The sequence below is a fragment of the Dysidea avara genome, chromosome 3 (genome assembly GCF_963678975.1).
Source record: "Dysidea avara chromosome 3, odDysAvar1.4, whole genome shotgun sequence".
NCBI classification, from domain to species: domain Eukaryota; kingdom Metazoa; phylum Porifera; class Demospongiae; order Dictyoceratida; family Dysideidae; genus Dysidea; species Dysidea avara.
The window spans coordinates 10,363,787-10,381,131 of record NC_089274.1 but is presented as its reverse complement, the minus strand read 5'-3'; the positions used below and the strand labels follow the sequence as shown (position 1 = coordinate 10,381,131).

The window sequence follows — 17,345 nt, the reverse complement described above, 5'->3', positions numbered from 1 at the left end:
TTTGGAAGTAGTTTAGTAAGCATCTTTAACCTGCAATTATGGTATTGACTCACTTTACATATCTCATGTTGAAATTTTGTTACAAGTGTGTGATCTCACATAACTACACACACACATATATATATATATATATATACTGGACATCAAATTGGACCACATTTCCTGTGACTATAGTTTAATTTGACAATTTATTTGTGGTTACTCAAAGAGCCAGATCAAGACTCCGGCCAAATAGATATAGCTAATTTTACCTGATGTTCAGAGTATACATACCTCTGTCTTACAAGCTCACAGCTTCATATATTAAAATCAAACTTGGACACTCAGTTTCCTACACATTGACTCAAACAGTGTGAAGATTACATGATAATACGTAGCCTAGGTGATTGTAGATAGTTGGTCACAGAACTAAACATTATCCAGTAACTGCTACAAGGTGATGTGACCACAATTTCAAGCCTTAAGGTGTAGTACAGGTAATTATTACCGGCTATTTGTAGAGTTGCTAAGCACATGCTTATTCTTGTTAAAAGTTCCCCTACCCTGTGGACAAATTCTACCCAACCTGGTAGTTGTGGGGCGTAACATTCATAGGTACATGTCCATTAACAATGCCAACACATGGATTTTCTAAATGGGGGGGTCGCCAATGGCTTGGGACTTTCATACACTATCTCAGAAATTCATTAAATATTTAGAAATTCTGAAATTGGAATCATTTACAGTATCAGATATTTTCGTTTCTGTCCACTCTCAACAAGTGCAACTGGATATAGCAGGTTACTGCCCTAGCTTGTGCTCCTATATGATCTCCAGTCATTTGCTGTTTTGTTCATGCACAAGTACAAGTAAAAACATTTCATGTATACATAAATCTATATAGAACCATGAACACTCCCTATGACCATACAACAGTACAAGAAGACTTAAACCAGCTATCCAAGTGGGCTACAACCTGGCAAATGGAATTTAATATATCTAAATTAACATTTTATGAATATCACATCTCCACACTACAAGTAACTACACCTATACAATGTATGAAACTCAACTAAAGTCGGTGAAAGAACATAAATATCTTGGAGTGTGGATCAATGAAAAACTGTCATGGCAAATGCACATCCTGTATACTTGTAACAAAGCAAATCGAACACTGGGATTCCTACAAAGAAATCTAAGAGCCTGTCCTACTTACTTGAAAGAACCAGCTTATAAACAACTAGTGCTTCCACTAGTGCTCCTATTTGGGACCCTCACCATCAAACAGACATCAACAAACTAGAGTCAGTGCAACGCAGAGCAGCAAGATTTATTCTCAATAAACCATGGAATAATTGGACAGTGTAACTGTGATTTGAAATGGCCAACCCTCCAAAGTCATCGTAAATATCATAGATTGATCCTACTATTTAAAGTTGTAAATCATCTCCAATTAATACCTGAACAATATTTACCCTCGCCTGCAAGACTGACATCAACCAGATCAAATCGTCCTTGTAAGTTTTACCACGTTCAAACCTCTTGTGACTCTTAAAAATTCTCCTTCTTCCCCAGAACAATACCTGAATGGAACAGTCTCCAAATCAATAACATTAATAACCTAACCCTTGCAGATTTTAAACTTGTATTAACTAACTTAATTTTAGTATTAGTGTTTTACCCCTTTAGAGGCTTTGCTAATTAATAAAATGAAAAATCAAGCACACTAGCATGCCAACCTAGGGGGTCTGGGGGCATGCCCCCCTCCCCCAGGGAATTGTTGAAAATTAGACCCTCTGAGATGGAATCTGAGAGTGATTTCAGCATGGGCTCATCACAATTGAATTTGACTGTTGTATTAGAGGTAACTGCTCTATTAGGATATCTCGATCTTGATACCTCAATTTTGATGTTTACATATAGTGTACAATTGTTGATGGGCCAGGGTGTCCAGCTACTCTCCTGCTGAACTATTCTATAGCCTGTACAGCAGCTCTACATGGCACACACCTGTGCACTCAAATACAATGGTGTAGTGGCTAGACAGGATATCGATCTTAGAATGCACTCAATGCAGCTCCCTTGAAATTCTCAACAAACTCTGAATACTGAAAGGCTTATACATTTAACTATACGCTAATTAAAATCCACAATTGAATATATTTGAGTGTTCTATAAAACTACACAACTATCATCAAACAAACACAAACAGTAACTCAATTTCCTTTGATTGTTGTCTATATAGTTGTACACACCAAAATTTTGTTAAATATTGTACGCTGGCCGTTGGGAGCTATTTGCAGTTAAAAGTCACAAATAGAAAGATAAAACTTCACTGGATGAGATTTTATGACATGTAGAGCACAGTTAACATGTATACTAAAATTTTTTGGAGGGGGTCAAGAGCTCCCCTTGATGCACCCCTAAATCCACTACTGATACATACGGGTTACCATAATTATCATAATAGGCATTATACTACATAGTGTACTCTATATTGTGCATAGTGTACTCTATATTGTGCATAGTGTACTCTATATTGTGCATAAACTGTATACATACTTTATAATAGTTTGATGTGTGCACTATAATAATTATGGTGTTCATTGTGGGGGTGGTTTGCAATGTGGTTTGTGGGTTTTCCAGTGTTTTTTCTGACATTTATTATGGCAGTACTGCACCAAGTGACATCGTGAACAACTAAGAAGATCTTCACTATGCTGCTGACAATAACTACATCGATCTTCATTAATAATTGCCTTGAGTTTGTCAAACCAATATTCCATTTCTTCAGGTGATTCATTGTTACCATACAGGATAGGGAATACACTTTGACAAGCAGCTTCACTTGCCATCCTCTCATCTGCATTTGGGTAGAGTGGATAAATCACAGCTCTATGTGTAAAAAGACGTTCAATTTTGTGTTTCACAAGGTATTGGTAGGTGATGTTTTCTTTTGGCACAAGTTTAGTAGTTGCCGTACACCTTGAGAAGTAATCAAATACTTTTCTAGCCAACTGATATTCAGCATCACTTGTAAATTTGATTGAATTACACTCCCCATTAATTGGATAGTTGTATTGATTTTCTGAGCAATCAAAGAAAAGCATATCAATAGCAGGTGTTTTATGGTGCATGTCAAATACTCGATTCAGAACTGCTATTAAATAATCAACTCGTAATGTTCCATCAACATCATGCACAAGAGTGAAAAGACTTTTAGAGGTCATTGCAAACAAAGACAAAATTGTTTCCTTGAGATGACACTCAACATTGGGTATCAGATTGTACCCATAACTAAGTTCACAGAAGGACTTAGTATCACTCTTACTGAGTGGCATAACAGGAAGAGACAGCATGTTATCAGGATTAATGATAAACACTGGTTGTTCATGGAGACTGTGACGTGTGCGATGAGCTGTAATGATGATCTTCTTGCTCTTCCAAAACAGTTCAACAGACAGCTGTTTACCATATTTGATGGTATATGGATAGGAAATGTCAGTGTAATAATTACCAATTACAATTCTAACAGTCCTACCATTGCATTGTTGTGTAGTCAATTTACAATTGCTCAAAGCAGAATTGGCTGAGTCATTAAGAGTGATAATGGTTTCAAAATGGTGTTCATCTCCAGAATGCTGAATTGTTGTTCCCAGAACAGACAGCGATGGTTGATGCACTGGTTGCTTTTGTATCAGTTTGCTAAAGAAGTGCATCTTATGTATGGTATTGTTGACTTCATGATTTATGACTATAAACTTGTCATGACATAATAAAGCCTTGCAATAGCCTCCCTGAGAAAAACTAGCTGGAATATAAAAATCAGCATACAAAATTTTGTCCTTTATGCTAGCTGCAATGCTGTCTACTATGTGGACACCACTGATGCAATTAGGATTAAAACGTTTCCATTTATCAATTCTGTTGCACAAAGAAGTAGCATAAATTGCAACTGTCAAACTGCCTCTACCACCTGTAGCAAAATTATCAGTGGGTGTAACTGGAACTGTAATTGACTGCTGGATGACTGCAGTAAATATGGGCTGTTTTTTACATAATGGACAATCTGCTTCAGATGCTGTCAAATGGAGGTGTATGCCATGCAACAAAGCCTGAGTTTGTAGTGAGATCAAAAAAGCCTGTAAAGATCTTTGTTTCAATAGTAAGCAGCACAGTGGTTCCCAAAACTTATAGGAGGTAAATGAATGAATCTCTTCATCAAATCGTGACATAAAAGATTGCAGCAATAGTACAATCGTTCCAGTACAACTGAAATTATTATGCACACTATCATCAAACGTTAACAGTTGCACAATGCAGGTACTCAGGGCATTCCACATAAAGGATAGGTCCTGTTCTGTTGGCTGTTTTAATAGTGTAGCAGTAACGTGTTGCCAGACAAGTGATTTTACCCCGAATTTTAACAAAGTGTCTATGTTGTAGTTACAAGGGGCAGGCCTAACAGAGTAAATATCTGAGTATTCATTTTCATAGCCAACACATCTCACTCCACAAAGTAACTGGAAGTGCTTACAATCTAGGCCATATGCTCTCTTCAAATATTCTGCACAAGTATTAGTATAGCAGCTGTAATGTGCAATACTTGTAAAAAGAAGACAATCTGGCTTCAAGATTTGTAATGCAAGAAGTATGAGACTGGGTGGAGCAGTGTGATCCAACAAGTTAGAAGAGTAAATGACATCAAATAAATTAGGCAGGCCAGCAAGTGGACTTTGGCGTAACTGCTGACAAAATTCTAGGGCATCACAACACTGAAATGTAAACACAATGTCATGGTGAGTTTGGGATAAGATTTCAGCACAAGACCTTACCCATATAGAAAACTGCTGAACACTATTAGCAAGCAGTGGTCTGTGTTTAAACATGTCATCTTTCACCGTAAGAGGAAAGTCAGAATAGCATAGATTTTCCAAGTTGCTGGGAGAAAACTGATATGTAAAGAAGAAATTATGATAGGGGGTGAAATCACGTGGAAGATTGTAATCTCCTTCTGGTCCCTCAAAGAATGTACTATTGACCAATGTGGGTTCAGGAGTAGGTAGACCAAAAGCTTCCTCAGCAAAAACAAAACCATTTTGATAATACAATTCCACATCATGCTTTAATGTTGCACGTTCACTTTTAGAAAAGTTTTTCAACATTAGTAGACCAAAATAATTAAAAAGTTGATGCAAAGGATCATGTAATGTGGTGCAAGATTGGAGATGTTTGCTCCTGTTGTTTCTCATCTCCTTTACAATAATAGAACTGTTATACCACATTTTGAAGACCTCATGAACTTGAGAAAGATGTGTAGAACATGAAAACTGCACTAGTAATCTTAGAGAATTGTCAGTATTCTCATTCCATGACTTAATGCTGCTTGACCACCTCAAAAGATTTGACAAGGTATTCATCAGTATTTTCTTGTGATGTGGTAACAATTCATGACAGTACCAAATAGCCCAAAAAGAAGCTACCCACCGCAGATTATCATTACAGTTCAAAGGCATTTGGGTACACAGATATAGAAAGATGATGTTACGGGCCAACACAGCTGCACTAATATCATTTAGCACGAAGTGTACACCTTTAAATCTCCGTGCATGTCTATGATCAAAGTTGTTCCATAAGGTGTACAAACAAGACCTCAGGTCACCACATCCTAACAGTAGAACATCTGGTCGTGGTGTGTCTGTAGTTATGCTCTGTAGCAAATCATCTGGAGGAGTGTTACCAAAGGGATAATAATGGTTGAACACAAATGATGAAGTAACTGGGAAATACCTTATATCATCCATTTTTGATCCTACAGTATGCAAGAAAAATATGCACTTTAATAATTTGTGTATGTGTGTGTATCTGGGCCCAACATGGATTTGATCACATGTGATCATGAATAATCATGCTTGTCAATGGGATACCAGTATGTATTAAAGAGGTTTTGAAGCTGCTCATGTTTGGATTCAAGAACAATGCAATGAACCGGTGGCACTTATTGATTTGATTATAAGGGTGGTAATGATGAAGATAGTGGCTTAATGTATTTCGTGGACTGGACTCACGGACTAGACTCGCACATTGAGCTGGAAACAGCTTTTAAACAATAATCCAGACATTACCCATCTCTTGCAACACTGGAGACACCACTATTGAACTACAACTGCTGATATTACTCTTCCTTAAAAGTCAACAAACTAGCCCATGCACTAATTAATTAAAATACAACTACGATACACGATTACTAGCAGTGATAAAGCGTGATAGAGGCTATCGTTGTAGTGTAGATCTATTCCTTTATTGCTTTAGCATTAGTGCTAGGGTTGTAGAGATAAGCCAGTAATAATTCTTAGCAGGGTAGCTACGTATAGGTGGTACTGTAGAAACGTGGGACTGCGACATTATATAGATAATATAAATATTTTAAGTTAGGCATTAGTGAGAATATATTGTTGTAAGATCATGTGAAAGTATTGAGATTGTGGACACGTGTATTGAGAATCCCTTGAGTCTTCGACAATCCAACATGTGCGGTAGTGTGTAGGCAACGGTAGTAGCTAGGTACGGCTTGATCCATGTCAGGATTGTCGAAGACTCGAGGGATTCTCAATATATGCGTCCACAATCTCAATACTTTCACATGTGATCTTGCAACAATATATTTTCAGACTCACTAACGTCTAACCTACAATATGTATATTATCTACATACTGTCACAGTCCTACATTTCTATACATCAACACCAGGATGTGTGGAAGTGTGAAGGCAACAGTATGGCACCAGCATGTGTGGAAGTGTGAAGGCAATGGTAGTAGGTACGGCTTGGTCCACATCAGGATTGTTGAAGACTTGAGGGATTCTCAATACACGCGTCCACAATCTCAATACTTTCACACGTGATATGTAACACCAAATTTGGTCTGGGCAAAAATTGGTCCAGCCAGACCAGTTTTGGTTAACTGTTTTACTAACTGAAAAGTATATGTAACTGAAAAATCGGTCTGGGTAAAACTGATCCGGCCAGAACAAAATAATTTATAGCTGTATAACACCAAATCTGGAAAAAAAGAGCTTAATCCAGCTAAGCACCTATACCAAGCTCGTATGCATCCAGTGGTATAAGCTCTTGGATAAGCCTGCTTTGTCTGGACCAGTTTGGTGAACAAAACCAATAGCTTTATGCTGGATGTAGTTTAGTGGACTACATCCCAAAACTCACATTAGATCTGAAAATTGGTTTGGCAGCCCCTGGTTTGACCTGGACCAATTTTGGTCAGGCCAGACCAGTTTTGGATGCCAAGAATGGTCCGGCCGGACCAGTTTTGGTCAACAGCTTTGGTCTCAGTGCTGTTGCAAGTTAGTCATCCATTGCAAGCATGCAGACTGACTTACCTCGTGGCTGAGCCACACCTCGGTATTATGTTGTAGGTGATATCTCCTGTATACGCTCTGGCACTGACTATTCAGTTCCAGCGATAAAGTGAATCAAGCCATAGATATAAGTAACTATATGATCAAACAAAGTTGCTACACGTGCAGTCATGGGTGTGGGGCAGAAAGGCAGAGACTGCATGAAGCCTTTTATGGGCCACCTTCCTTGGTTAAAAGAAGGGTATAGTTTCTTCATTCTATCTCTGAATGACATCTGGAACCTTTACATCAACAATTTCTTTCCGTGCGGCTCCGCTGCTTCTGTGGGCATGCAGTGCTGGAATGTGTCGAATTCGGGTGCTTATAGCTATAGGCCCAGACCGCTTTTGGTCGGCGTGGACCAATTTTGGATACCAAAACTGGCCTGCCTGGACCAAATTTGGTCGACTAAAATCGGTCTGGCTGGACCAGTTTTGGTATCCAAAATTGGTCCAGCTGGACCGTTTTTACCCAGACTGATTTTTCTGTGACAGGTGTTACAACAATATATTCTCACTAATGCCTAACTTAAAATATTTATATTATCTATATAATGTCACAGTCCTACATTTCTACAGGCACCGCCTGGCAAGGTGATGGCGCTATGCAAATAAACTGGCTTATCACTACAGTGCTAAGTACTGGAGCAACAAAGGAAAAACATCCAAGCTACAACAGTAGCCTCTATCACGTTTTATCACTGCTAAATCTATGTTGCTAGTATTCGTGTATCATAAGTGTATTCCAATTAATTAGTGCGCATGCTAGTTTGTTGACTTGTAAGGAAGAACAGTATCAGCAGTTGTAGCTCGATAGTGGTGTCTCGAGTGTTGCAAGAGATGGACAATGTCTGGATCATTGTTTAAAAGCTGTTTCCAGCTCAGTGCTTGAGTCCAGTCCGCGAAATACATTACGCCGAAGATAGTAGCTAAGAAATCCTGGATGACACACGTGTCATGTGTATATTAACAGGAAGAAAAAAACATTATATTCACTCATGCACAGTGATCTATAGTCTATACTCCCTTTCCCAAACTGCTTTTAACATTATAGTTGTGAGGATAGAACACACCCCAAAATCACAGATATGAGCAGCCAAAGTTCCAGAATTTTCTTCTTCAGGATTACAGGGGCCAATATTATTCTTCATTCTTTTGTTCAGCTTGCAAAAATTCCTATAAAATGTAAAAGCTTATCTTGATTGCCCTGAAGTTTGTCACAGGTATAGAGCGTGAATCCACATACAACGTTTGCTGGTCACAGTGTTATGGAAGTTTAATTGTTAAAAGTTTTATCCAGGGACCCCTACTTCTAACTCCCAAACCCTTAACCTCACTTTCTATACCTCACATGAAAATTTTAGTCTGAATAACATACTTAAGTTTATGAGATTATATGTAATACAATTAATTATAGCTTCTGTATTCAGTAATCATCATTGTGTCTATAAAGAAGAAGGTAAATCCTGCAGTCACTGTGGTGCCATATAAAGTACTCAGTATAAACATCATTGCAGTCATTTACCTTAGATTTCACAACATTTTGGCCAGGTATTTTAAAGGCCACATCTGTTTTATGGCTGTTTTTGTGTGGAATATAAAATATTCATAAAAATTTCAAATATTATATATATATAGATGGCAAAACTTCTTAAATCATAGGTTGGGTATCTTCCTGTAAAGAAGCAGTCTAATAAGCAGGGCAGATCTAGGATTTCAAAAGGGGCAGGTGCCAACAGGGGCATTTATAATAGCTGGTTGGCTAAGAAAAGTGACAACCGGTTGATACAATTATAGTATAGTGTGTGAAGCACACTTGCATGCTCTATCCAGGGGGTCTGGGGGGCATGTCCCCACAGAAATGTTTTGTTGTTGTTTTTTTTGGCAAATTTAGTCTTTTCAGTATAAAATTTTGGTATTTTGACTTTTGTAATATTTTTGACTGAAAAATGATGCCATTTTGTGACTCACAATGCATGGTAAGTCACCTAATATTGCTTAATAAGGTTTGTATTCCACTAGTAGTAAATGAGATGGTAGACATGGGGGTAATGTGATTATTATTATTCAAGTTGGGAATATTCGATGTATTCTCTCTGGTGAACACGGACTGAAATTGATCACTTAAAGCAGCTGCTTTCCCCTCTGATTTGGATACGAAAGAACCATTCACAAGTAAAGGAGAGATTCCAGATGAGTCTTTACATTTGGCTCGGATGTACTTTCAGAACTGTCTATGGTTACCAGAGAAAGAATCGTCAAACAATCTACTGCAGTAAGAACTATGTGCTAACTGTAGTTTGCAATTTACTCCAGAGTGTATGCAGCCCAGTCCTCAGGTTTGTTAGTTCGTTTAGCACAATCATAAAGGCATTTTCTATGTTTCATGCTACGTTTAATATCATGATTAATCCAGGGTAGGCTACTCTCAGACTGATTTTAATGGGTTTTTTGTGGTACATATTGGTTAACACTATCTTGTATGCATGTCTTGAAGAGTTGCCAATTCTCTTCCACAGTTCTAGTATAAGGGTCAGATGACATAAAAGTATTGCAAAGATCCGACATGTCTTTTCTGATGGCATCAATGTTGCCCTTATGATATAAGAATATGGTACGTTCTGCAATACTCTGGGTTATAGGAGCCTTGACATTAACACTATATAACACAGCCTCATGATCTGACATTAGTCCAGTTGCACGTAAGCGGAAATATTTTGATTGGATTTTAATTGCGTATTGTGCAATCGCTGGATGCTGTGGATCCCCATAAAAATGTACACGCGTCATTGGAAAAACCACGACAGTTGACACAAAAATATCCATTGCTTGTGATATATATGGTATATCCTTATTTTCCGTGTCTGCTGGCATTGATCTGAGTTGAATATGACACAGCGTTCGAAAGTTATGAAGCGACAAAAGTCTGATTCCTGGCCAGAAGTGTTGCGTTTGTGGAAACAATCAAATACTGGATAAAACGGCCAGTTTTCATCGTTTTCCCGATGCCCACAAGGAAAAGACAAGGAGAGCGATATGACTTGACGTCTTTAATATGCAAGAGGAAGATCTCAGACCCAGCTCTAGAGTATGCTCCAGGCACTTTCCAGGCACTTTCCAGGAGGAAACTCAAAGGAGAAGCCTAGTTTAAATCTTGGTATGGTATATATATGTTTAATATAAATGAAACGGAATTAGCTGTAGCAGCCACACTATGAATGATGGACGTAGCTACCCTGTTGGCCTACTGATCTAGTCATTTGGGTGTGTATTTCTAAAAGAAACATTACATAAAGCTATCACCAAGTGTTCTAAAAAATATAGTAGCTAAATATATATAATGCAAATAATGGTTTTAAATACTCATAAGCACACTATAATTGTACTGTAGTATGTGTATTTTATACAGGAGTAGTGAAAAATATGTACACTGATTTATAAAATCAGAAGACAAGCATAATGTCTACAAGTTGCCAAAAATAAAAGTAATAAACGTTGCAGAACTATGGACAAGCTAAAATGGTTACTGTATTACAGAGATTCCATGTGTTTGTTGACAAGAAAACGTTTTGCTTCCCCAATAAAGCCTGGAGCAAGAAAGGACCGTGCAAAACAACGAGAAGACCAAAGAGAGTTAACATCCAATTCCTCACTTAGTCTTGCAAGTAGTAGTAATGCAAGCTCACCATCATCTACTGTTCAGCCACCAGCTCTTCCAACCCCTCCACCCATACACGCAGCAGCAATTGGTGAACAGTTCCTCCCAAGCAACTATGAGATTCATGCTTTACCCTCTCCTGAACCAAAGGTGTCAGATGATGTTAAAAAAAATCCAACTGTCACTGCTGCTCTTTTGGCTCGCATTGAATTTCTTGAGGCAGAGAATGAGCGACTTAAAGCTTCTCAACCTGCCAGAAAGCATCTGTGATTGAATGATATACAACATGATGATAGACTTGTACGTCTCTTTACTGGATTTGCATCATACACCATGTTTACTTTATTTCTTGACTTTCGGGGACCTGTTGCAGCGTTGAAACTGGGTCGGTCATCCGGGTCACATTTTCTCCGGGTCATCCGGGTCTGACCCGGATTGGATCACGTGAGGAAAGAAATTGTTCGTTTGACGACGTGGAAACTCATAAACGCTATCGCGTAGCTCTTTCATGAGCCACGCCTACTTATCACGTTATCAAAAGGAATTCGCTGGATGCTCAAACCTTTCAGTGTGTAGACAACAAAGTCGCACCATGTGCGCTGACCAATGGCCATTTGTCCCTGGATCTGAGAATAATATGAATGAATTTTTTTAAGAACAAGATTTCCATCACTTCCAATGGAACAATAAAAGGTCGATTCAGCAGCAGCTTCAAGTGGTGTCTTGTCTCTTGCAGAATATGGACATTTGATTTCTAGGAATCCGTATGGATTGTCATGATGTGATGAGTCGTGTACTGCTCCATCAGGTGATGCTCCTAGAAATGGGCAAGAAGGGTTTATAAGAAAGCCTGACTTTGTGACCAAAAACTCTGGATGTCTACTGACTTTTTGATATTCAATGTAACTTGTTAATGCTACCTCCTCATTATCAATCCCATACCGCATAGCTTGACTAGTAAAATCAGTTGGCTTGAGAATCCGTAGAACCAACTTGTCTGGAGGAGTACCAGACCTTCGTGACATTACCTCACCAAATACTGAGGCTGTTAAGCAATATCTCCGGACAGCAAACCATGCGGATGACATTCTTTGTTCTCTGGTCTCTCTCTCTATCTGCCTTGCTTCATCAAGATTTACCTCAAGGCTATGTTTAAAACACTCCATTGTTCTCAGTAACTCATCATTATTTGGGACATGATAGACTTCTGGTTGCTGTGGTGTACTGTAAGACTGAAAGTCGACATAATCTGGATCAAGCAAAAGTGATACCCCAAGATCTTTTCCTTTCACCTTATGTAAAAGTTCAGGAAGTTTCAGACCAGCAGTACCTCTGAATTTCAATGGCCTAGGGTCATAGTCTTCTATCTGCTGTATCTTGCGCTTAACTGGCTTAGCATAGTCATGTTTCTGGAAGACAGCATCAGACACACGCAGTGTACTGGTTTTTCGAGCTTTAGGCTCTTTCCAAATACACGGAAGTGATGTACATGGAAGTGACGATTCCTCATTGTTATTGGCTGAAGCCACCGAATTGGAACTGAATGTCTGTTTACTAGTGATGTGGTGCTTACTAGTGATGTGCAATAATATCGATAGTGTGATAGTCGTATCACAGTGGTTCATTATCATGATATGATAATAGCTTGTGATTATCATGAGCACCAATATTATACATTCTTACCTCGCCGGAATTACTTGAACAATTAAAGCATTCATTTGTTTATTCAATTATGTTGTTTTCTGGGATTGAGCACTTTGCTGTATTCTGGCAGGACATATATAAATTCGGGTATACAGATGTGCGTTTACCCGTATTCATAAGAAATAACTAAAATCAGTGCTACATTATGCATCTTATCATTTGAATTTACTATCGTGATAACCATTGTATTGTGATGCAATTATCGTGATTAATCGATATAGTTGCAAACTTATTATTGCACATCACTATAGTGCTTACTTTAAAGTGTGTAGTTACTTTGCTTGGGTTAGCAATTTTCTGATGGTTGTGTCACCAACAGAAAATTGAACCACTTTAAAGTTGGCATAACAATGCCATAATTGAAACCACAACTCCACCTTAGGTATTGTTGCATCATTGTGACACCCCTACTTTGGTTGTTTACCTTTAACAAGTTGTTAGCTTAATCTTTTTACTTACTTGAGATAGCCACTTGCCTATATGGGTATTGAATCTAGTACTGAGAAATGATGAGCACTATCTACTGCTGGGTGACTTGAAATGTAGCTGAACTCTCAACAGGGCATATTGCTTGTAGCTGAACTCTCTACAGAAATACACCATTGTATTGACAAGTGTGCAGTACGTGAAACACATTTGCTCACCACAAAGCATACAAAGATCGTTGAGATCCAATAAATCCTTTACTCTACATTACATGTACAAACTTGCAGCTAGAAGTAACTGCAGCTTCAAGACAGTCCAGGTTGCTAGATGCTTCTTAATTCAGTTGTGGGATTTTCAACTAAAATAAAATTTTACATTTCTTAAATTTTTGCTATCTTTTAGAATCATTTCAGTGCAAACCACACTTCAATCAGTGGTTCCTATCAAAGGATGCAGGCAAAAGAAGTCATGATTCTTGTGTACAGTATTTTCAGGGCTCTTCTATACATTAGCACAACACCAAGTACATTAATCAAAGTGCCATAAATTTGAGTACGAGTGTCCTAATGACATGAAGCTTTTGCAACACAACCAATTAATGTAGTGAAATGAATGAGTTAGGTAAAAGGTTTCAAGAGTGACCACTCCTTTGTACTTGTAACATTTAATGATTGAGTCAGCACGGTAACTTGCTAAGAATACTGCATGTTCTGTGCAATACTACATGGGTACCCCACATATATGTAGAGATAATTAACAGGTGATATTGTATGACAAAGTGACCTTTGGCATCACAGGTCACAGTTAGCAATTACTTTGTAAAACATGACAATCAGATTGTAACATGTACGATCAGTTATATAATATTACTATAAGTACTTTTTATCGATCTGCTATGGTCCCTACTCCAATTGAAAATTCCAATTTTTGGTGTACTTGTTTTAAATATTGTGACCCTCGTACGGCGACCCTCTCTTTTTGTACAACTACTTGCTGTAATATTCTGATGTACCTACTGCTGTTACTGTCCATTTTGTTGCAGCTTCGGTGACTGTAATTCTGGTCAGAGACAGTTTATTATTGTTCTTTATTATGTATGATGTCATCATAATAATTACTATCCTCTGCACTGTTAGTGTGGCAAAATATTAAATCACAAAAACAATAAGAAATACTGTGCTAAACATACCATAATGAAAATGCACAGTAAGGACATAACACTTCTTATTGTTTTACTGTGATTTAATATCATGCACTACTCCAGCTTGTATAGTACTTTTATCGATGTACGTGCTATGGTCCTTACTCTAGTTGAAAATTCCAAAATTTTTTGTGTACTTGTTTATTAACTTTTTTTGCAATACTGTATAACGGGAATGATTCGCGGAAGAAAACATTCGTGAATTTCGCGATTTTAGGTGCATTCGCGAATGTTTTCTTGCTAAATTTTCCTACAATTAAAAAAGTTTTTTTCATGGATCAGTTGATGTAGCATCCATGTATCTAGTGCATAAGCGGGTAGCTACTCGCCTTGCTACTCGCTAAACTGTTATATATGCGCCGTAACGGTATAGCCAGTGAAGCGCAGGACCGTGGCATGTGATTCGAACAGAGATGCAAACTTCAGTGACAGTGAAAAAATCTGTGCTACTAAATGGGGCAAGTATAATTGCAGCCCAGCGATTCACTGTGCCGGAAATGGCGTGTCTTAGCCTCGGTTTTAGTGCCGCCCCAAGGTTATAGGTGTGCCATCGTCCGCACTCATTATCGTGAATGCCTACTTCTCCAGTGAAACCAGTGGCGTAGCTAAGGTGGGTACTGGTAGGGTACAGGCCCAACCAATCAGTTTTAGTGCCCTACCAACTCAGTTTCCAGAAAAAGGCCACACTAGATCGAAATACCCTAATAGAGTAGTCACCTAATAGAGCAATCACCCTAATACAACAGTCAAACATATATTAGTATAATAGTAGAATGACAAACTGCTTAAATTGCTTTCATCTTCAACTTTAGATTGCTGCAGCTTGCCAAGGGTGCCCAACCAATCCTTCAGGGCTAGCTACGCCACTGAGTGAAACAGCGATCATGCATGGCTACTAGTAGTCTAGTATGCGTAGTATGCAACATGTCAGAGTCAGCCATATAGTGGAGCGTTCCCTAGCTATCCATAGAAAAAAATATTAATTCGTTGTGGGCGTGCGCCCAATTATAAATTACTTTATGCAATAAATCGCAAACGTTTTCTCGTGAATGAGGAAATAGTAACTAATGTTTTCTTCCGCGAATCATTCCCGTTATACGGTATATTACAGTATTATGATTGGTGAGCCTATGCATACCGCAAAAGAAATGGTGCTGCATGCCTCTTGATCAATTATCTGAAAAGTGAAGTATCCATTATGCTTCATTGTCAGCTTTGTCAGACCTGTTACATATCAAGAACTGTTCGAAAAGCATCTCTGAAATCCATGCATACCGCATCAAAAGAAAGAAATGGGCGTACCCCAGTTACATCAATTATCATCTGAAAAGTGAAGTATCCATTTTGCTTCATTGTCAGCTGTGTTCCACCCGTTACACAGTATTACAAATCAAGAACTGTTCGAAAAGCACCTCTGCAATCAAAAACCATTAGGACAATTTCCGTTACAAAAGGAAGCCATCACGTGCTACTGCCAAATCGACACTTTTCATTGTCAGCAAAAATGAATGGGACACTGGTAAGTCCATGAAGAATGCGTTGTACGCACTGCGGTATGCCAAAAGGTACCTTTCAGGCCGAAGTGACGTTGAACAGTGAAAAAATCAAGCCCGTAGCCTTAACCATTGTCGAGTTACGCTTGTCTGAAGGCATCAGTCGGTCGGTCCGTCAGTCCGTTAGTCAGTCAGTTACTTACTTACTTAGTCAGTCACTAGAAAATTCTGTTAAATAATTTTTTTTGTTGAAAGCATTTCAGGCTGATCTGAAGGCTTGCTACCTTATCGTCGTCTGGGAAAAGTGAGGCTGGTTTTTGGGTGATGTTTTTTCATGGGCCACGCCTACTCCTACAGTACCATTGTGCTGTATGATACTTCCTGTGAAGCCTTACATGGATGGTATCATGTGCCAAACATTGTTTATGTATGACCTTGCATGCTATAAAGCGATTCCTTACATTATCATACAGATACTTTGTATGGGCTCCCTCTGGGGAATTTATTTCTATTTCAATAATAATTATTACAGGATGAAATTTAATTTGGTAAAGTGCGTTACAAAGTACGAAGCACTGACTAGAACAGCAGCTCGCGAAACGTTTGCTGAAGGGGTGTTTGATTAGCAAAAATATATGCGAAAATCGGTAGGTTGAAAATGGCTACCTTTGAAATGTATGGGGAGCCTCGGAGAAAAAATGTACCTTTTAAAGTACTGTGCGTGCCAAAGTAGCTAATTCCAACCCAACAATCTGAGATCGGCAACCAAGCACATAAAAAGTCCCATTAATAAGGCGGTGTATGTGGGCGTGGCAGCGAAGCATGCAACAGTAGCAGGATTGGTGAAATACGATGAAGTGATATAACTTACCAGGTCTAGTACAATAATTTTCCACCTGGCGTGTGAACAGATACGCCCACTTTTATTCCATGAAACATGCCAAAACATGAAACGCCTATAATATACTGATGCAAAACTTGTACTGAATACCTCGTGTAAGGTCGACTTTTCTTGCTGTATTGTGCCCTTTTTTTGCTCTCTTTACTCGCCTCCTTATAACTGCAAGTCCTACACGCCAATTGCTGTGAAGGGCAACAATAAGGTATATACACACAATAACTTCGCACGTGATCATGAGTAATTCAAAAGGCTAGTTATGCAACTTTGGGACGGTTGCAAATATAGTTAGGGTTCTAAACCTTAAAGGTCTTTTTGTGCACTTCAGTTTAGAACTTGGGTGACCATTTATCATCACGTGCAATGTAATGTTCAAAAATAGTCAGTTTTGTAATTTTCATGTTCGTATGATACAAAATCCACAAACTTGGTGTCAAATTAAAGGGTTATTCTGTTAAAGGTACAGCAATTTCAATGATAAAACATGCCTGCCCATGCACAAGTTTGCAGGCCTACATTATATGGCAATAAACAACCATGGTAATCGTAACCAAGCCACAACAAGTAAAATGCT

At 38.5% G+C, this 17,345-nt stretch overlaps 1 protein-coding gene across 1 annotated transcript; it reads right to left on the bottom strand.

Annotated features, from left to right (window-relative positions):
* Positions 1-2,420: 2,420 nt before the first annotated feature.
* Positions 2,421-16,988, bottom strand: LOC136249305 (uncharacterized). The gene is made up of 2 exons (XM_066041265.1): positions 16,865-16,988; positions 2,421-5,791 (listed from the first exon to the last, which is right to left on the bottom strand). The coding sequence occupies exon 2, from the start codon at positions 5,781-5,783 to the stop codon at positions 2,583-2,585; it is 3,201 nt and encodes a 1,066-aa protein (XP_065897337.1). The 5' UTR covers positions 5,784-5,791; positions 16,865-16,988; the 3' UTR covers positions 2,421-2,582.
* Between the last annotated feature and the right edge of the window lie 357 nt (positions 16,989-17,345).

Excerpts from the sequence above, each read along its gene's own strand:
- LOC136249305 (XM_066041265.1), bottom strand. The coding sequence starts at position 5,783 with ATGGATGATATAAGGTATTTCCCAGTTACTTCATCATTTGTGTTCAAC.